The 20,388-nt window shown below is 44.8% G+C and overlaps 1 protein-coding gene across 2 annotated transcripts in view; it reads right to left on the bottom strand.

Annotated features, from left to right (window-relative positions):
- Positions 1-282: 282 nt before the first annotated feature.
- The window catches only part of NHERF4 (NHERF family PDZ scaffold protein 4), a 31,534-nt gene continuing 11,428 nt past the window's right edge, over positions 283-20,388 (bottom strand). Inside the window, exons 3-9 of one of the 2 annotated variants that reach the window (XM_068242854.1) lie at positions 19,121-19,332; positions 15,624-15,825; positions 9,812-9,948; positions 8,972-9,173; positions 6,137-6,333; positions 3,940-4,038; positions 283-1,815 (exon numbers count right to left, since the gene is read on the bottom strand). In XM_068242854.1, coding sequence (XP_068098955.1) covers positions 1,747-1,815; positions 3,940-4,038; positions 6,137-6,333; positions 8,972-9,173; positions 9,812-9,948; positions 15,624-15,825; positions 19,121-19,332 — 1,118 coding nt within the window. In that variant the 3' untranslated portion in view covers positions 283-1,746. The remainder of the gene's footprint in view (positions 1,816-3,939; positions 4,039-6,136; positions 6,334-8,971; positions 9,174-9,811; positions 9,949-15,623; positions 15,826-19,120; positions 19,333-20,388) is intronic. The other variant, XM_068242855.1, reaches the window with a different exon arrangement.

Below are 20,388 nucleotides of genomic sequence, written 5' to 3'. Positions count from 1 at the left end.
TTTTGTACCGTGCACAGCAAGATGTAAGATGTTGGCACTATATAAATAAATCGTCATTATTTGCATCTCATCGACCATCCCTAATTTTCTACATATAGGAGGTAGAGAGAGCGATATATATGCGCAGGTGCATTTGCTGGGACCTGAGAACCGAGTTTACTATATCCAGAGGTTTCCTATAACAGGAGTCTACAGTATAAATTATTATAATAAATAAAAGACTAGTCTTGTCAATAAAAACTAATTTTATTGTTTGCAATTTGGCAGTATCAGAAGGTCTTTCCTTATCACTAAATCACCTACTGTCATTGTGATAAAAATGATGAGCCATAACTAAAAACAATGTCATAAAAGCAATGGCCAGATCATAAAAACACATTGGTTGGTTATAGCTTTGCCCTTCTCTGGCCCCCAATCCGTATGAGATCCACAATGTTCTTCAGGAGACTGCAGCTGCTGATTTTCAACTTCCTGCAGTGTCTTGCACAGGCCTCAATGCATGCTGGGAGATGTAGTCTGGATGCGAGCGCAGATATGTTTTCACATCCATGGACAAGCGAGACGGGAAGTAAAACATTTGTTAGCTGCCGTCTTTCGCAAAAGAACATGGGGAATTCCATATTTCTCTCACTTCGGTTGTCCTTTAAGGCTTGTACAGACACTAGAAAAAAACCTCAGGCAACACAATTGTTGTGCAAGGTGAGATTCTAGCATGTGTAGCGGTATGCCACAAGATGTTTTAGCAATTCGCCAAGCCAAATGACTAAACAACAAGCAACAAATGAGCACATTGTAGCCACCCATGCCACAGGAGACCGTTTGTGTGCCGCCCAGCATCACTCCTCTCCACTGGCCATTGCACACAGCTAACCTATAGCCAAGCAGCATGTCTGTATGTTGCTCATAACCCGAAATATCACCCTTATGATTAACCATTGACTGTTAAGGGTAACATTTATTGAAAGTATGTAAGCACTTTTAATTTTGGTCTATAATTAATGGGGCACTAACAAATAGTGGCAATGCAAGATGCATGTAGCTCCAGCATAAAATATCCAAATGGACCTTAAAAATATATTAAAAAAAAAATTGGAGTGTTTCAGATATTTTACAACTTGGTTATACACAAATATAGAACAGGAGTGTGCTTTGTAATGTAAAGGATGGGAACAGTGCAGAATTTCTTGTGACTGCGGCATAGGCAAGACTTCATGGTGTAATTATTATTGTATGTATTGTAACTCAAGCCCATCTAAAACATGAGGCCTGCAAATTAAATGTGCATACTGGTGATGAATGGTAACCTGTAGTGATTTGCTAAGTTATTGTTGGACTGTAGAGGACAGCTGGAAATAAGTCATCCTAGAGACCTGGCCTAAATTTACAAAATTGTCTTCTATTCGGTGGTAAATTTTGTAACCTTCACTTGGGTGATATCAGAGCATAGAGAGGGCTGCCAAAAGAGAAACAGCAAGCATGTTAATTGCAGTCACATGCACTGTCCTGTATTCATAGGTTTTATTTAAATATCCAGCTTCATGTGGATTTTTTAAAAAAAAATGTTCATACCACAAGTTGTGTATTCATGTGCAACAACACACTGAATACTAATCCTTTAGCATACACCACTATGCTCAGATATGACCCAGACAGGCCAGGTTTACAGAACTACTTCAGTTTCCAAATCTCCAGTTTTTCAGAACATCAGTGAATCCGGTGCATTGTGTGCATGTGCTGGGATGCTCGTCATTCTTCTCTGGTTGGTGGCATTGTGTCTTTCTGTGCCTCGGGCTGTGAGGTCGTTTCTTCTACCTGCTTAATTAAAAAATAAAGTTAGGCCTCTTTTCCATGGACTGTTGATAGGCAGTGAAATGCCTCTCAAACTCACAATTGTTTGCTGCTGCCTGGTAACTGCTTACTGCTGCCTGGTAACTGCATAACTACTTACTGCTGCCTGGTAACTGCATAACTACTCACTGCTGCCTGGTAACTGCTCACTGCTGACTGGTAACTGCTGCCTGGTAACTGCTTGCTGAGCACACAGTTCCACTACCTGAGGAAAAGAGGCCTTAGTGTTATAAATAGCCTTCAGTGTGCCATTATATAACATTCATATACTGCGGCATTGTATCCTAGTATAGAAACGTTGCTATGCTACCTGCATTAGGTCTGCATGTCATTTTCGAGCATTAATGGGCAGCACAGTGGCTTAGTGGTTAGCACTCTTTCCTTGCAGAACAGTGTCCCCGGTTTGAATCTCAGCCAGGGCAACATCTGCAAGGAGTTTGTATGTTCTCCCCGTGTCTGTGTGGGTTTCCTCCCACATCCCAAAATGGGGGGGGGGGGGTGCTCAGCGACAGGGGACAACGGAATAGCGAGGGAAGCCTCAATAGGATCCTGAGGCTCTCCTCTACACTTTAAGGCTTCTTTCACAGTGGGACGTTGTGTTTGATGCGACGTTAAAGTCGCACAACGTGCCCCTAACGCTGCGCATGTAGGTTATAAAATTGGACGTTATTTTGCATAGCGTTGTGTCTCTTGGTGCGCTGTTTTTGTCGCATACTCATGGAACAAAAATGGCGCATGCGTTACATTTAAAAAAAACAAAACAAAAAAAAAATACCTTACTAAGCATGTGCAACACACACAACGCAGCAAATGTATTGCTAAACGCACAGCATGCAGCACTTTCTAAATATTGCTACCCGTTAGACAGTATAGGTTAGTCAGGTAGGTGCCTCCAGTACTGGTAGTCAGTATAGTTGCACCCAGGATAGGCTAGCTAGGTAGGTGCCTCCAGTATATGTAGCCAGTATAGGTGCCTCCAGTATAGCTGCCCCCAGTATATGCTAGGTGCCTCAAGTAGTTGTCCCCAGTATAGGTATAGGTGCCTCCCAGTTTAGATAGCTAGTTTAGTTGCCCCGAGTATAGGTAGCTAGCTAGTATAGTTGCTCCCAGGATAGATAGCAAGTATATTTGCCTCCAGTATAGGTGGCCCCAGTGTGCGCTGGAGTAGAGCGGGCAGGAACAACTCACCTGCCTTCAGCCAACACGCGTCGTTTATCTCATTCTTTCCAGGCATCATCACGTTAATAACAGCGCCCCCTGTGATGACATCACAGGATGCGCTGTTACCAACGCGACGATGCCTGGGAGGAAGTAGATTGTAGCCGCTTGTGGCCGAGGGAAGGAGAGTTTCTGCCCGCTCTCCCCCACCGATGCGCTGACTCCTAAAACGGGATTGTGCATGGTGTGATTGCCATGCACAATCAAACCACGGTATACTGTCATACCGGTATACCGCGGCAACCTTAATGGTCACACGAGCTGTACTGTATTGCTATAGCTAGAAATAAAGTCATACTACTGCCATACAGCATAGCTCATAATTAGGGATCATCCAGAAGGATCAAATAAATGCAGGGTTAAGAAAATATTTATGCAAATTCATGCAATTTAAAAATGGACCAATCAAATCCCACCTTGCTTTTGTGCAATCAGTCAATTTTCAAACCTCATATATTTGCATAAAACATTTGCTTAATCATGTATCAACTCAGAATTATTTAAAACAAAAATTTGCTTTCCTAAAACAGAAAGAATTTGCGATAATTCAGGTTGGAGTGAGCTCGAGATGTCTCCCAGAGCACCACTGCTCCAATGAGTTCTGGGTCACCATGAGCTTGCTGGTTAGTCTGTACCTCTCAGAATTATTTGCATCTCCTTGATCATATACTACACTACGGATGATCAATGATATGCAAATATGTACGAATTTATGCAAATTTATGTAATTTTTTTATGCAACTATATGCAGCTTGAAATTGGACCAATCAGTTTAAACCTGGGTGGGACTTGATTAGTCCAATTTCAAGCTGCATATATTTTATTAAATAAAAATTAGATAAATTCATCCAGTTTTCAGTCATGGCACCATACCTGTATAGCTTTAGATTCTGGTAATATTTTAGTAGCGGACTCTTTTGCGTCATTGGAGCAGGTTTGGTCTTCATAAAAGAGCAAAGGGGAAACACCAAGCTGATGAAAAAAAACAAAACAAATACATAAATGTCCTGATTACTTTAATATCAATATGCAAAGCAATTTTTGAGGGGACAAGGCAGGCCAAGGTCAGACGGTGGGCATGCGATATAAAACCAGCAGGTTTTTTGCTAGTATAATTTAACAGGCGCTAGGCAACGCGCCATCCACAGCCGTGTGACACGCACAGCGCCCATCGCGACCACTGCCCGAAGCCCACCCACCGCACATGCTAGGTAGGCACCCCTGACGCACGGACACAGGACGACACAGAGACAAGCCCGTTATTAAATACCAAAACATTAACGCTGAGGGAGAGATTTGCTGCTTATACATATCTCTACAGAGCAGCATTACAGCCATCCTAATAAACTCACAACCAATAAAGAAAACATTCAAATAATTTTATGAGACTGTATCTGCCAGATCAGTTCATTTCGACGCGCGGCTCTGAGAGCCGAGCGCCGTCATAGCAGCAAGGCTATAATGCGTGCCCCGCGTAGCGGTAATTAGGGGCTCCAGCGGCTGCCAGACCCCGAATTACATCTCCCTCCGAGTTGTGACAACTCGGACAGGGAATAGTATTTAACGCCGCCTTTGAGTTTAGTGGCAGTGGGGAAAGTCGTCATTCGGCTCTCCCCGCGCCGAACTGAGCGGCACCGACATAATATGCACCCTGTATCTGCATACACAAGTATGGTCCACACCTCCACAGCACCACAAAGCTGCACATACACAAGCGGCTACATGCTACTGCATGGGTGTGGACTGTACTCACTCTTGCACACTACTCAGCAGTTATACAGACTGGAGTGTGGCCCAAACAACAAATATGACCATAGCTTGTCGGCTTTGTTTAGAGGGCCCTTGTGCAGGAACTATGGGCTGGAGAATGATTCTGGAAGCCTCTGAATTATCCAGGGGCTTCCCTCTACTGAGGAACGTAACTTTTACTTCATTTCTCCCTACAGGGTCAGTTTAAGCATTGTAACCCCCCAACCCCAAAAATATGATTAGGCAGAATCTCCCCACATGTAACAATTGTAAACCCACCATCACAAATTTAAAGTAAACCTGAGATAGCCAAATAAAAAGATTTTATACTTACCCGGGACTTCCTCCAGCCCCATGAGCACTGACTGATGTGTCCCTTGCTGTCCTCCGAGTGCCTCTGGTATTGGTCCCGGTAATTGTGTCAGTTGGGCCCGGAGGGGCCGCGCACGCAAAGGCATGGCCATCTCAGGTACACTAACTATGCTGCCCAGAAACAGCTAGGTGAGGTACAGGTAAGTGTGGGATACAAAAAAAAAAAGAAAAACTGGACAGGTAGTCCAGAGTAGAGTAGAGGGAAAAAACACAGTATGGGCGATAGGACAGGTGACGGACACACAATGGTGGGATTAGGACAGGTAATCGGATTGGGAGTAGCACACAGGTAATAGAACAAGAAAAAGGTGGAAACACAGTAGTAGTGGTAGGAATAGGAGATACAATTATTGTGGAAAGGAGAACAGAAGCAGTTGCAAACAAGTACCCTGTAGAAAGTCTCCCTTTTGCTAGCAAGACTGTCATATCTTGCAGAGGACCTGTTCTGTTAGTCAGAATCACCCCACCTATTCCAGGGATGGGTGAGGAGATTCTGACTGACACCATGTACAAGACAAATAAGACAAATAACATTTATATTGCGCTTTTCTCCTTGCGGACTCAAAGCGCCAGAGCAGAGCAGAAGCCACTAGGGCGCGCTCTATTGGCAGTAGCAGTGTAAGGGAGACTTGCCAAAGGTCTCCTACTGAATTAGTGCTAGCTTACTGAACAGGCAGAGCCGAGATTCGAACCCTGGTGTCCTGTGTCAGAGGCAGAGCCCTTAACCATTACACCATCAGCCAACTGCTACATGAACCCTCACCATCTGGTTCACTAGGAAAAGGGAGACATTATCTGCAGGGCCCAACCCAGGTTAACTGGAATGTCTGGTTATTGTACTGCAGTGCTTATCTATGCAAATACAGGTACACACAGCTCAACATCAATAGCTGCTACACACATCATATAGTCACCATGATGCTAACATGAAAATGATGTGGCACATTACCTCACTGAAGAATCTGTCGCCTTCATTGCTGATAACAAACAGGGTTACTTGGTTTCCACTTTCCTGGATGAGACTGACAATGTCTTCATGCTCCAGATCCTCCACTATCTTGCCATTCACGCCTAACAAACGGTCTCCCTCACACATGCCGGCATCTTCCGCTGGCAGTCCTGGATCCAGCTCACGTAAGAATTGTCCTGGTTACAGGCCACAGGAAGTAAGGGAAAGTTAAAAAATAGGTCAAAATTGCCTTGTTAACATATTGAAGTATTTCTAGATACAGCTTGATCTATCAGACCGCTTACAGAGAAAATGGAGTTCGTATTCAAGGTGTGTTTTTCAGTTATCTAGATGTTCATGGAAACTCGGAAGATGGTAGCTGAAGGTGGTGCTCTGCTAGATTTGGTGATGGCTAGCAGTTTACTAAATGGAGAAGTTTGGGGAAAATATTTTGCCATCCTTAAGGCTATCCAAGATAACTGGTGTATATAAAAGCTTTACTTACCTTGGTCTTCTTCCAACCCTATGGTCTCTCCTGTGGTCTCTCCACACAGTTCCGCTGTGCTCCAGTGTTCACCTGCACCCTCTGTAAAGATTGCCAAACTGCGGCATTCACAGAACACTCCCAGCTAAGCACAACCCGCCGCATCATTACAGAGGGGACAGCTAAACACTGGAACACACCGGAACTGCGTTGAGGGAACACAGAGACTTCTACGGGCTGGAAGAACCAAGGTATGTAAAGCTTTATATTCTCCAGTCATTTCGGATAGCCTTTAAATTTTTGGTAAACAAAATGCAAGCAAGTGGCCCTATATGGCTGCCGTTTACGTTTGCCGTTTTAAGTCAGCTGGATGAGTAGGGTTCAACAGCTCATGTACAGTTAGTACCAATAATAAAACTCAGGCAGCCCTGCATTTACTTAAATGGAACCTAAACTGAGAAGGATATGGATTTTTCCTTTTAAAATAATGCTAGTTGCCCGACTCTCCTGCTGATCCTGTGTCTAATACTTTTAGCCGCCCACAGCCCCTGAACAAGCATGCAGATCAAGTGCTCTGACTGAAGTTAGCTGCAGGTTTGTTTCAGCTGTGTGAATAAGCCACTAGACAAGACTAATAACATTTATATATTACTTTTCTCCTGGCGGACTCAAAGCGCAAGAGCTGCAGCCAGATTTGGTAATGGCTAGCAGTTTACTAAATTTTCTCCCTGAATCTTAATGGAAGACTATATGCAGCATAGCCAGACATGCATGAGCTGTCATAGGACTGCTGGCACACTGCCACCAGAACAATCGCTTTAGCCGGCTAAAGTCCAAATTCTGTTAGGAGCTTTAGACTGCTGTCAGTTGCCAATGATTATATTATATTGCTGATATGAGAGTCAGCGAGTCAGATCTCATGTATTATCCTCAGATGCGAGAGGAAGAAGATTTACAATGTAGATCGGTAATCACATATTTGGGTTGCTGGAAGCTAGAGGTTTCCGGGATTTTTTTTCTTCAGACTGTCCTCCTACTAGTATAGCAGATTAAAGGCTCCCATCAGCTCGCACTAAGGGATAGTCAATGAGATGAAAATAACTTCGGGTTTAATGCAGCATTATGCAAATTTATGCAGCTTGAAGAAGACCCACTCAACCTGCTGAGGTAAAATTCGATTGGTCCATTTTCAAGCTTCAAGAATGGGAGGTGGGAGAGAGAGAGAGGGAGAGGGAGGAATTATAACACCCAAACTGGAGCTTTTTTAAAAAAAAAAAAACACGCTCCCATTGACTTGCATTAAAATCGCAGCAAAATTATGGCGATCTTTCGAAAAAATGTTGTTATGCAAGTCAATAGGAGCGCGTTTTTAAAAATGTAAACGTGCTCTGCAGTGTCTCTGTCCTATAACCCAGGGGTTATAATTAATCTCTCTGCCACCTTCCTCTCTACCCACAAGGAGTCTGGTTCCAAATAAAAGGCTAGTGTGCTGATTAAGGGCTCTGCCTCTGACGTAGGAGACCTGGGTTAAAATCTCAGCTTTTCCTGTTCAGTAAGCCAGCACCTATTCAGTAAGGAGTTCTTAGGCTAGACTCCCTAACACTGCTACTGTCTACTGAGGATGCCTAGTGACTGCAGCTCTGGGGCTTTGAGTCCACCAGAAAGGCGCAATATAAATGTTATTGATCTTGTCTGTCTGCGTCTACTGAATATACAAATACAGGTTTACTTCAACTTACTAAACGTAGAGGGATACTAGTTTATGCCGTCCTCCAAGATACACTAAGGGGAGGAGCAAACCTCTCTGGGTTGGCGGCAGGAGCGATCCGATCTGGGTGTTACCATGGTGGTGGTGGGGGGGGGTGACACAGGAGACATCCTGCAGCCACCTGAATGCAGAATTTTGCAAGCGGAAGGATCCGCTGCATGCCATTAACTCACCTGCTACACCGCCTGAGTCCAGCTCAGTGACATCTGTAAGGCAGTACTGAAAATTTAGCACTATAGGATGGTAAAACAAACAATCATAGTACAGGCGGTTGCCAACTTACAATCAGGTTCCGTACCTGGCGATGGTTTGTAAGTAGAGTCCTGCCGTGTTGGTATTATGTGGATAAATCATTTATTTTTGGTCATATAGTATACACTAGGTTTTCTATGTGCTTTTAAAGTGTTTTAAATTACTTATAACAGTTTATACAATGATGTAACATTTAACAAAAAAAATATGTAAAAAAAAAACAAAAAAAAAAACAACAACACAGTATTGTATATTTTGTACATAAAAACGACTTTCTTTGTATGTCTGAAACCTGAGTGGTTTGTATGGAGGAGACTGTAATAATAATTACCTAGTCCTCCAATGCACTTTTCTTGCCTGAGAAGGAATCCATAGCCCTGAGAGCCACGACAGATGTGGAGTTTTCTTGCTCGGTAAGGTATAAAGGACACATCCGCTAATGCCATGCTTGGCGTAACTCTGTGAGATTCATACACGTCCCATGCTGAGGCCTCCAAGACTAGCAGGACGACACGCGGACCACCACTTTGCAGCTTAGAAGTGAAAAGCAATACAAGCACTGCATTATACTAGTCCATTAAAATGTAGATTTAGATACAGGTGAATTTAATTACTGAAAAATACTAAAGAGTAAATATGTTGGTTTTCCACTGTCTCTTTAGTATATGATACAACCCACACACTCCTAGTTATTGTTATAAAAATTTATATTTGAGATTTTTTTTTTTTTTGGGGGGGGGGGGGGGGCGGCATTTCCCCAAAATAATTGTTGAAAAACAAACTTTATTTTATGGATGCAATTAACTTATGGACCACTAACACGCAGAATTTCAAATACATGTGTGCACATGCATACAAGACCCAGAGTACATACATGTCCCATAGTAAAATACACTGGATTACTTTTCTCTGAGAAGCCCCCCCCCCCCATGAGAAGGTGGACTAGTCCAAAGCCTGTCAGGTTAAAACTAGGTACAGTAGGTGGCAGCAACTAAAGCTTGAAGCTCCTTGCAACCTTGCTCGCCTTATTCGTGTGCCAAATGATAGATTTTTTTTTCTGGTATCTAATAATATTCTACATTTACTTTACACTGTAAGTGTAAATTGTTGTATAAAAAATGCTTTAGTCATTCTGGATTTTTATTCTATTATTTAGTGTATAAAATGGTACCTTCTTAGTCAGCTGACTCAGTGTGAAGCTTGTGACACTTTCACCATTGACTTCAAAAAGACGAGCGCCAGTTGGAACACCAGCCTTTTCTGCCGCACCTCCTTCTTCCACCATGACAAGGAATGTACCACGGACACCTGTCAAAAGAGTATATACTATATAAGAAAATCACTTGGCCAATAAAAAAAAAAACCTAAAAAGAGAAACTCCATACACAAATGTAAAAAACAAACAAAAAGCACATGTATGCACAAATGGATATTGTGCGAGAGAGTAGTGGAGCACTCCTCTATAATGCTTCCGGAAGTGCCTCGGTAGAGCCAGCTGCACTCTGGATTACTTGCAATGAAAATGGAATGAACCGGCACCATCCAATGTATTTTGCTCTTTTATTGTCTTCAATTAAATATAACACAGCATAACAGCAAACATGGCAACGTTTCAGGGCAGCCACCCCTTTATCAAGCCGAATTGTCTGACCAAATGTCAACTGACACAAAACACCTTTATATACCCAGAGTGTTCAAAAAGTGACCAATTACCATTGCGATACATAAATTCACCAATTGCATGGTCCGACTCAGCGAACCTGATGGGGAACTGACACGGTCACACTCTACAGGTACATTAACCTCCCTGGCGGTCTATTAGGAACCGCCAGGGGGCAGCGCAACACTATTTTAAAAAAAAAAAAATTTTATTATCATGTAGCGAGCCTAGGGCTCGCTACATGATAGCCGCTGTACAGCGGCATCCCCCCGCCTGCTTCGATCGCCTCCGGCGATCTTTAATCAGGAAATCCCGTTCAAAGAACGGGATTTCCTGAAGGGCTTCCCCCGTCGCCATGGCGACCAGGCAGGATGACGTCACCGACCCGGGGGGAGAGAAAGAAGTGGCACGTGTAGCACACCGCGTCGAAAACTGGGGTGAAGTCGTGTGGCACGCGTAGCACGCCGAAAAATATGAGGGTTACGTTGTGTGGTGGGCGTAGTCGAAAAATGGGTGTGGCCATGGACCAGAATGTGGGTGTGGTCACAAGTGGAGACAAATTTACATGAACTTAGCGATGGTGGGATATTAGATTAGGACAGTGGTGGCAAACCTTTTGAAGGCCGAGTGCGCAAACTGCAACCCAAAAGTCACGTATCGCAAAGTGGCAACAGCAATTTAAACTTTTAACTCATACATGAACATTATAGAAAATCCAAGTAGAAAATAAACTGTGAAGATAAACAATTTCATCCATCCTACTCCTGAAAAATGTATTTTTTTTTTTTTTTTTTGGACCCACGCAGTTTTATTTTCTGTTTTAAAAAGCTAAAAAAGTAGGTTTAATGCTATTGTCTCTTATGATGATTTTTCATCTTTTTCCATAGTCTCGCAGTTAGCAATCATGTGACCCCCAACAAGACAAATTCAGCAATCATGAGGCCTCCAACAAATAATGAGGCCCCAAACAAGACAAATTCAGCAGTCATGAGCCACATAAATAGACAGCATTTCACATAAATAGGCAGAATTCCCCCTTAATATGGTAGACACCTCTCACCTGGCTTCTGAAATCTCCTCTGCTGGCTGCTGTGCCTGGCAATACTGTTTTTGGCTGGATTGGGGATGATGTGTGGGCTGAAAGGCCTGGCGGCGATGCTGTGCCCTGGCTGGCGGCGATGCTGTGCCCTGGCTGGCTGGCGGCGATGCTGTGCCCTGGCTGGCTGGTGGCGATGCTGTGCCCTGGCTGGCTGGTGGCGATGCTGTGCCCTGGCTGGCTGGCGGCGATGCTGTGCCCTGGCTGGCTGGCGGCGATGCTGTGCCCTGGCTGGCTGGCGGCGATGCTGTGCCCTGGCTGGCTGGCGGCGATGCTGTGCCCTGGCTGGCTGGCGGCGATGCTGTGCCCTGGCTGGATGGCAGCGATGCTGTGCCCTGGCTGGATGGCAGCGATGCTGGGCTGTGCTTGGCTGGTTGAAGTAAATGCTGGCCTCACTGGTGGTGATGCTGGGCTGGCTGGCCTGGATAGTTTAGGTAGTGACAGGTGCCCCCTAGTTTAGGTAGCACCAGGAGCCCCCCAGTTTAGGTAGTGACAAGGACCCCCTAGGTTAGGTAGTGATAGGCACCCCCCAGGTTGGGTAGTGACAGGATCCCCCCCATCATCATATGAGTAGGATGAATGAAATTGTTTATTTTCACAGTTTATTTTCAACTTGCATTTTCCATAATGTTCATGTATGAGTTAAAACGTTTGTATTTAGTTTAACCACTTAAGGACCGCAGTAATTTTCATTGATCTGTGCTGGGTGGGCTCTTCAGCCCCAGGAAGACTGTTTGTAACCCCACACGTATCAGGGTTTGACATGTGGTGGGGTTATACAGCAGCAAGAAACAACTTGTCTAAGCTTGGCCACAGCCACGCTCAGATGTGACCCAGTGCGGTGGCCATCTCTCCACCACCAAGCGCTAGCAAGTGCCGGACCAGTGCCCGGGTCAGCTGCCAGGTGATGAATTCACCACCTTCAGCCTCCTGTGCTAGAGACCTTTGTCCCTGCAAAATGGACTGGATACAGAGCTACTGTAAGACAGATGATTAATAATGGTCAAAAAGGTAAGTGTTATATAAATGCTTTGGTTTTTGTGTCTGACTTTTTTGTGGGGGGGAGGGGGGACCTGCTTCTGAGAGCAAATTCTGAGATCTTATTCGTTTGATTTTAAAAAAAAAAAGCCAGTCAAAAAGTGTGTTTTACTGCCTCATACTCTGCCTGCAACATCTCTTCCATGTCATGGTTTTTATGCCACTGGGTTTCAACATTAACTACTTGCCGTGCGGCGGCAAAGTGGTAGTTGGAGGTGCCTCCGTAATTTATCAGGAAAGGCCGCTCGCGCGAGCAGCCGTTTCCTGTTAGATCACGGAGCGGGTCTCCGTGAATAGCCTGCGAGCCGCTGATCGCGGCTCGCAGACTAAATGTAGACGCAGGAGACGTTTGTCTCCTTTGTTTACATTGAACGGCGCTGCTGCAGCGCCGTAAGGCAGATCGGCGATCCCCGGCCAATCAGTGGCCGGGGATCGCCGCCATGTGACAGATAACAGCCTGTCACAGGCTGCACAGAACAGATAGCGTCCTGTGCAGCCCTGATCGCCAGGGGTGAGAGGGAGGGGGGGAATTTCGCCACGGAGGGGGGCTTTGAGGTGCCCCCCCCCGCAACACCCAGGCAGGCAGGAGCGATTAGACCCCCCCTGCACATGATCCCCATAGGGGGGGGGAAATAAGGGGGGCGATCTGATCGCACTATAATCAAAATACAATATCAGCGCAGCCAAGCAAATCTTAACATGTGGAACACTACATATATCGCAGCCAAAGTCCAACGTCTCAGCAAAACGTCTTCAATTAACATAAATAGTACACTTCAGCGCGAATTCACTTGTGTCCACCACCGAAAACACCATAAAAATAATACGCTTACCAGATTATCACAGACCTTAACTACAGGGTCTGCAATATGGCTTAACCAGCTGAGCGGTCTGGACGAGCTCAGCTCGTCCAACACCGCCAGCGGCTGCCGCTCAGGCCCTGCTGGGCCGATTTTAATGAAATAAAGAGCAGCACACGCAGCCGGCACTTTGCCAGCCGCGTGTGCTGCCTGAGCGAGCAGCGGCGAAAAGAGCAGCGGCGAAAGAGGGTCCCCCCAGCCGCCTGAGCCCAGCGTAGCCGGAACAAAAAGTTCCGGCCAGCGCTAAGGGCTGGATCGGAGGCGGCTGACGTCAGGACGTCGGCTGACGTCGATGACGTCACTCCGCTCGTCGCTATGGCGACGATATAAGCAAAACAAGGAAGGCCGCTCATTGCGGCCTTCCTTGTTTATTCTGGGCGCCGGAGGCGATCGGAAGATCGCCTCCGGAGCGCCCTCTAGTGGGCTTTCATGCAGCCAACTTTCAGTTGGCTGCATGAAATAGTTTTTTTTTTATTTAAAAAAAACCCTCCCGCAGCCACCCTGGCGATTTAATCAGAACGCCAGGGTGGTTAATGAGGTCAGCAGCAGGTATCTTCGCAGCCGGCCTCCTCTCCAGACAAGCCGAGCAATCTAATCCTCAATTGCAGTATTTCACCAAAAATCAGGCATGCAAAGAGACAAACGCACATCTAAGCGTATCTACAGCGATTTTAATATCTCATTTAAAAAAACATAAAGGTTTACAGTCCGCCTCGTCCGACCGGTTTCACTGTCAAAGTTTCATCAGGGACCCTGATGAAACTTTGACAGTGAAACCGGTCGGACGAGGCGGACGTGTGGCTGGACGGCGTCTTATGTTTTAAGTGCTGTTTTTCCTTGTGGGTCCCTGTCATAAGGGCCCAGATGTGAGTGACTTTTTAAAAAACCTTTATGTTTTTTTAAATGAGATATTAAAATCGCTGTAGATAAGCTTAGATGTGCGTTTGTCTCTTTGCATGCCTCATTTTTGGTGAAATACTGCAATTGAGGATTAGATTGCTCGGCTTGTCTGGAGAGGAGGCCGGCTGCGAAGACACCTGCTGCTGACCTCATTAAGCCATATTGCAGACCCTGTAGTTAAGGTCTGTGATAATCTGGTAAGCGTATTATTTTTATGGTGTTTTCGGTGGTGGACACAAGTGAATTCGCGCTGAAGTGTACTATTTATGATCTGATCGCACTGCCTGCAACCTGATCTGTGCTGGGGGCTGCAGAGCCCACCCAGCACAGATCATAAAATAACACGCTGGTCCTTAAGGGGGGGGGGGTAAAGGCTGAGTCCTTAAGTGGTTAATATGCAGGGGGTTAGTAAATTAAATTGCAGCCAAAAGGCACTTGAAGACCGTGGTGGCTCCAGCTTCAAATGTTTTTTTGGGGGGGGGGCGGGGGGGGGGGGGGGGCACGGTGGCCAGTTGGTGGGGCCCATTAGGGTGTTCAAAATCAATGATTGTATGGCGAGCTTTAGATATCGTCTGCCTCAGATGATAAAATTAAGGCCAACTAGTTCAGCAATAATAGGAATTAAATACAAGGGATTTTGCAAGAAGAATTGTGAGGTATTTATTGCAAATAGATAAGACCCTTGGTACATAGACTGTGGCTAACATGGAGAGTTCTTTACATAATCTTTCCTATTCACTGTATGCTGTTGGAGCCTGGGAACAGTTAACTGTATGTTATTGATCAGGGGGGCACTCAGAGGAGCACAGTGATTCTAAGGAGGGTCCAGTGCCCCAGCATACCCCATTGTAGCGCCGCCACTGCTTGTGGGCAGCAGCTAGGAGGCTCAACTGTAACAAGCATCTGGCAAGTTCAGCTGTCCATGGATGAGGGTCCTTATAGATTTTGCATTGGGGACAAGGGAAGCAATCATATTTAAGGGTTTCCTATCTTTATATTCCGGACCGTGCTGATGGCTGTGCGGCTCTGACAGGACAGATTTCACGCACTCACACCGTCCTCGCCAATCACAGTGATCACAGGACTGAATAGGGAACGGACTGCTCTGGTCATTAAGAGGCAAGAGCCGTCTGGTCGTGAAAGGGTTAAGTTGGCAAAGCTGTACTTTGCAGTGTTTTTTGAAAAGGAACTTTTGGCTCAGTTCATCCTTTTTGTAAATTCCTAGTAGTTATGAATCTTCATAGGTTAACTAGGAACACCATATGGCTTATTCCAAGTTACTGAACTTTGACCTTAGCCCTGTGTTGTGACTAGCACTGTTGCAGCACATGCAGCTCTGGAACTGTGTTTGCACACGAGCAGATAAAACTGCCACAGATTAATTCTATTAATATTGGACCTTACTGAAGTTGTATGAAGCATTGCTTACCACCTGTTATACTTGTAGTGAAGCCAAATCCCCGACCTTCATCCCGTACAAGGCAGAGTCGAGGCCGGGGGCAAGACTCCGGAAGACTGTTGTGAAGGATAGACTGGATTGGAACATCATTGTCACGCAGTCTTTCATAGCCAGCCTCATCAATAACACTTAAGGACACATGGTTCCCACTATACTTCACCTTTTGTACTACCTGAGAAAACAAGATGTACAGGACACACCGATAACACGGACAGTTAATAGTTTTCCTATGCAAAAAGTAGAACAAAGTTCAGCTTATTCCATATGTACGAGCAGACTGTTTCACTGGGGTCACAGGCAGCATGCTCCTCAGTAGAATACTCAACTTGTGAAGAAAGACAGAGAGGGCACTGCTCCTTTAAGAGCCCTTTAGTGAGGTATGGCTAAGTACAGGCACAGTGGATGAGGGAAGTTTGACAGCTGTTTCGCGACCTTGTTGCTTCCTCAGAGGCAGTAGAACCACTACTACTGCCTCTGAGGAAGCATCAAGGTTGCGAAACAGCTTTCAGGCTCCCCCTCTCCCCGCTGTACCTGTGCTTACCCATACCGCAATAAATGGCTAAATGGCTGTTAAAGGAGCAGTGCTCTCTCTATCTCTCTTCACAAATTTATTCCATGCATGCCAAAATGACATTCCAAGGCACTTGAACAGGTTATTGGAGTATAGCACTCTCGGGTCCTTTTTTCCCCAGAAGCAACTGCATTTAAAGGATACCCGAGGTGACATGAGATAGACATCTGTATGTACAGTGCCAAGCACACAAATAACTATGCTGTGTTCCTTTTTTTCCTTTCTCTGCCTGAAAGAGTTAAAACATCAGGTATGTAAATGGCAGTATAGAAGTAGCAGTTCCTATCTGTGTAAGGACTGGGTCAGACTACAGTGCGACACTCACTAAGAAGAAATTAAAACTACAAAACACTTTCCTAGCAAAAAATGGCTTCTGAGAGCAGGAAAGAGATAAAAAGAGTTAATAGATTTTAGCTCTGGCAAACTTCAATGAATGTGTCATTGAGCAAAGACAATAAAACAGTAAAAACTTAAGTAAATTTAAATAGAAAATAAAACTGGAATATCTTAAAAAGTCATTTTTAGGAGAAGGAGGATAGACACAATTGTTTCTTTCATTAGTTTATTTTCACCTCAGATGTCCTTTTAATGTCTTGACTACTTATAAATAGGTTTAGGCTTCTTGCACACAGGGACGTTACAGGCGCACGTTAGTGCAGCCTGTAACGCTCCCCCAACGCACAGCAATGTAACACAAGTGGGCTGTTCACATTGTAACGCAGCAAAGTGCTGCATGCTGTGCGTTCTCCGCGGCTAAGCCGCGTTAGACTGTTTGCACATGCTCAGTCATGTTGGGGAGGAGGGGAGAGCGGCAGGGAACATGGCTAATTAATATTCACTGCACTCAGTGACGTGCAGTGTTTACTTCCTGGAGCGGCCGCTCTGTGCGGCGAATGGCCAGGCGGGACCACGTGATGACGCATGCGTCCAAGAGTACGCATCACGGACGCCAGAGTGAGCTGCACAACGCGGCTCACTCCGACGTCCACACCAGAGAGCACCAGGCTTTGCGTTAGGTGCACGTTATGTGCCCTATAACGTCCCCTAAACGCAACGTCCTTGTGTGTAACTAGCCTTAATCTGGGTTAGGAAAGGAAATTAACCTATTAAGAATTATCAGGTCAGAAAGAATGTATAAGAATATGTAAACACACTAGGTAGAACTGTCACCAGTTATCACATAAAAATCTTTTGACCTTAAAATCAGACTCCACAAAGTGATTGCTTTGAGACACCTATCCCTGAAACCAATGCCTGGGCATCTCACACTGCACCATGTCCACCCACCACTTACCAATACACCAGCACTGGCTACACAGCTGACAGTACAGATCCCACTGCAGCAAGCTTTTCAAATATACAGGTTTAATTTGGCAGTGGAATGGTACTCTCTCAAAGAATTAGAAATGCATCTACCATAATTTGCACAAACATTTGGTACACTTAGGGGCTGGTTCATAATCCGGCAATAGATTATCCTACACCTTGAGTACTTCTTGCACTAAATCCCGTACAAAAAGAATTAATTCCAAAAATCTGTCACTGTAATCACACAAGTATTTCAGTAACCTCTCAGCAGCCCAGAATATGGTTGATAAGCACTGATATGACCCAGGCAACCTACTTACATTTTAACAAAACCTGACCAGCCTTGCTAAATCACTTAGGAATCCCGTAGCAAGTCAAGTATCTTGTATGTAATCTTACAGCTACCCAGGACCGGATTTACCATAAGGCACATGCCTACAGGCGCCTGATGGAAAGGCGGCTGTATCCCCTCCCTTAGTGCCTCCCTCCCTATGAAGAGCCCTTAGCAGAGCATAAATGAGAGGTTACTCCTCCAGCTCTCAATATTCCACTGACGAGATCTTCCTTCATTCGGGGGCACCACTAGCTACTCAATACCTCTGGATACCTAATGTCTGACATAGGTAACTAACTACCTTAGCAAGGGAAGTAGGTGAGAAGTGACAGCTGGGACAGCCAGCACACTTGCGATGCTGTTCGGTGGGGGTTTGTAGGTTCATGGAAGGCGAAGTCTAGGGAGCCAGGACGTTTGGGCCTATAGGCTCCCGTAATGTAAATCTGGGCCTGCAGCTACCTAAAGACATATTTAAACTATGGGAAATATATGTAAAGTGAGTGTAGAACCCCCCAAAAAAAAACAAACAAAAAAAAAAAAAAAACCTTTGGAAGGGAAGGTTCTAGATCCTATAGAGACCTGTCCTCTCTTGTTCCCCTCATTCCAGTGCAGCCACCCAAGTTTAATCTTCTGCCTCAGGTGGCTTCAGAAGCACTCTTCCCCGAGTACTTCCAAAGACTCACAGACGTGTATTCGAAAAATTGGTCAAGTACTCTAACCAGAGGTGACAACACTGGAATGAGCGGAGCAAAGAAGGCAGGAAGGCTCTATAGGATCTAGAGCCTTACCTGTCCATAGGTAAATATCTGAATTCTTTTTCTGCCTTTATACTCACTTTAAAAATACCGAGAACACATTATCTTACCTCCCAACTTTTTGAAATGAGAAAGAGGGACACTTAAGCCATGCCCCCGCCACACCCCTAGTTACGCATACCATAAAGATTTTATAAGAAAAATGTGTTTTATAATTCAAACCACATTGGTACTTTCTATCCTGGTTCATTTTCCTTCATATTAACATTTTAAAATTAGTAATATATGGGAATAAAGTTTAGAGTCGAACACATTTTTTAGTAGAGGAATATATATATTTACATGGAAAGAGGGACAAAGTCCTGAAAGAGGGTCAAATGAGGAGGAAAGAGGGACAGAGCTCCCAAAAAGAGAGACTGTACCTCCAAAAGAGGGACAGTTGGGAGCTATGCATTGTCATATTCACTCTGTATAAAGCTGTTTAGTACTGTCGTCTCACCCTTAGGTGCTCCTGTTCATGCACATACTCTCCATTGATTTGTAGCACTTGGTCTCCATTTGTTAGTCCTGCAAGATGGGCGGGGCCTCCAGGGATCACCTGACGCACAATGTGACCTTCTCTGCTCAACTCCGTACACAGATGGAAACCAAAGCTACTGCTGGCATCTTTTCTCAGCACACAGAAGCGGGCTGATGGATCAGGGTGTGTCCCTTGAAAGAGAAAGTAAGACATCAAAGCAAGAAGGAACCCAGTAAAATAGAGCCATGATCACTAAATATAAAGCAACTCATGCACAAAGAAAACTAACAATATTTTTCATTTTCAATGTTAAGAAATGAAAAACAAAGTCCTGAGAGTCAATTTTTTAATTCTGCCACAACACAACTAGTAAGTCCCTTGACTACAAAAATAAATACGTAAACAGGTTTTGTCTCCGTTTATGCTTATGGAGGTAAAACATAACCCAAAGATCTTCAAAGTTCTCTCTAAGAGATAACTCTATTTGTAGTTTAAAAATGACTTTTGCAGCACATATTTTTGCCCCTTTCACTTATGTAGAACAGAATTTCTATGCAACCCCAGTACTTCGTGGTCGTGTTTTGTAAAAAAAAATAAAATAAAAAAATATAATAAAAAAGTTTCAAATTTTTTATTTTCTTATATTAGAGGTTTGTTCTTTTTAAAGTGAACCAGAGACGAAGCACCCTCATGTATTTTACCATATAGTGTATATCAGTGGGAACTTAAGAGCAGGCCCGTATTTACATCACAGGAGCCTATAGGCACAGATGTCCTGGCACCCTAGACCCCGCCCTCCATGAACCTACAAACCCCTGCCGAACCGCACCGCAAGTGTGCTGGCTGGCCCAGCTGTCACTTCTCCCTTACTTCCCTTGCCTGTCATAGGTAGCTACAGGTGCCCCTTAGCATTAGGTAGCCAGAGCTATCCTCAGTATTAAGTAGCTAGAGGTGCCCCCAAGTATTAGGTAGCCAGAGGTTCCCCTGACTCAAGGGAGATCTGGTCAATGGAATGCTGAGAGCTGGATGAGAAACCTCTCATTTACACTATGCTCGGGATTCTGCATAGGTAAGGGAGGAGGAATCCAAAATCATGCGCCTGTAGGCACATGCCTACAGTGCCTTATGGTAAATCCGTCCATGCTTAAGAGAAAACACCTACTCTGCACTGTTTCATCCTTCACTGCTCAGCCTGCTTGTTACCAGCCCTGATAAAATCCCAGACTGAGCATTCAGTCTGGCTTTGC

The sequence above is a fragment of the Hyperolius riggenbachi genome, chromosome 6, assembly GCF_040937935.1.
Source record: "Hyperolius riggenbachi isolate aHypRig1 chromosome 6, aHypRig1.pri, whole genome shotgun sequence".
Taxonomy (NCBI): domain Eukaryota; kingdom Metazoa; phylum Chordata; class Amphibia; order Anura; family Hyperoliidae; genus Hyperolius; species Hyperolius riggenbachi.
The sequence above is the reverse complement of the archived record's forward strand: the minus strand, read 5'-3'. Positions and strand labels throughout refer to the sequence as shown.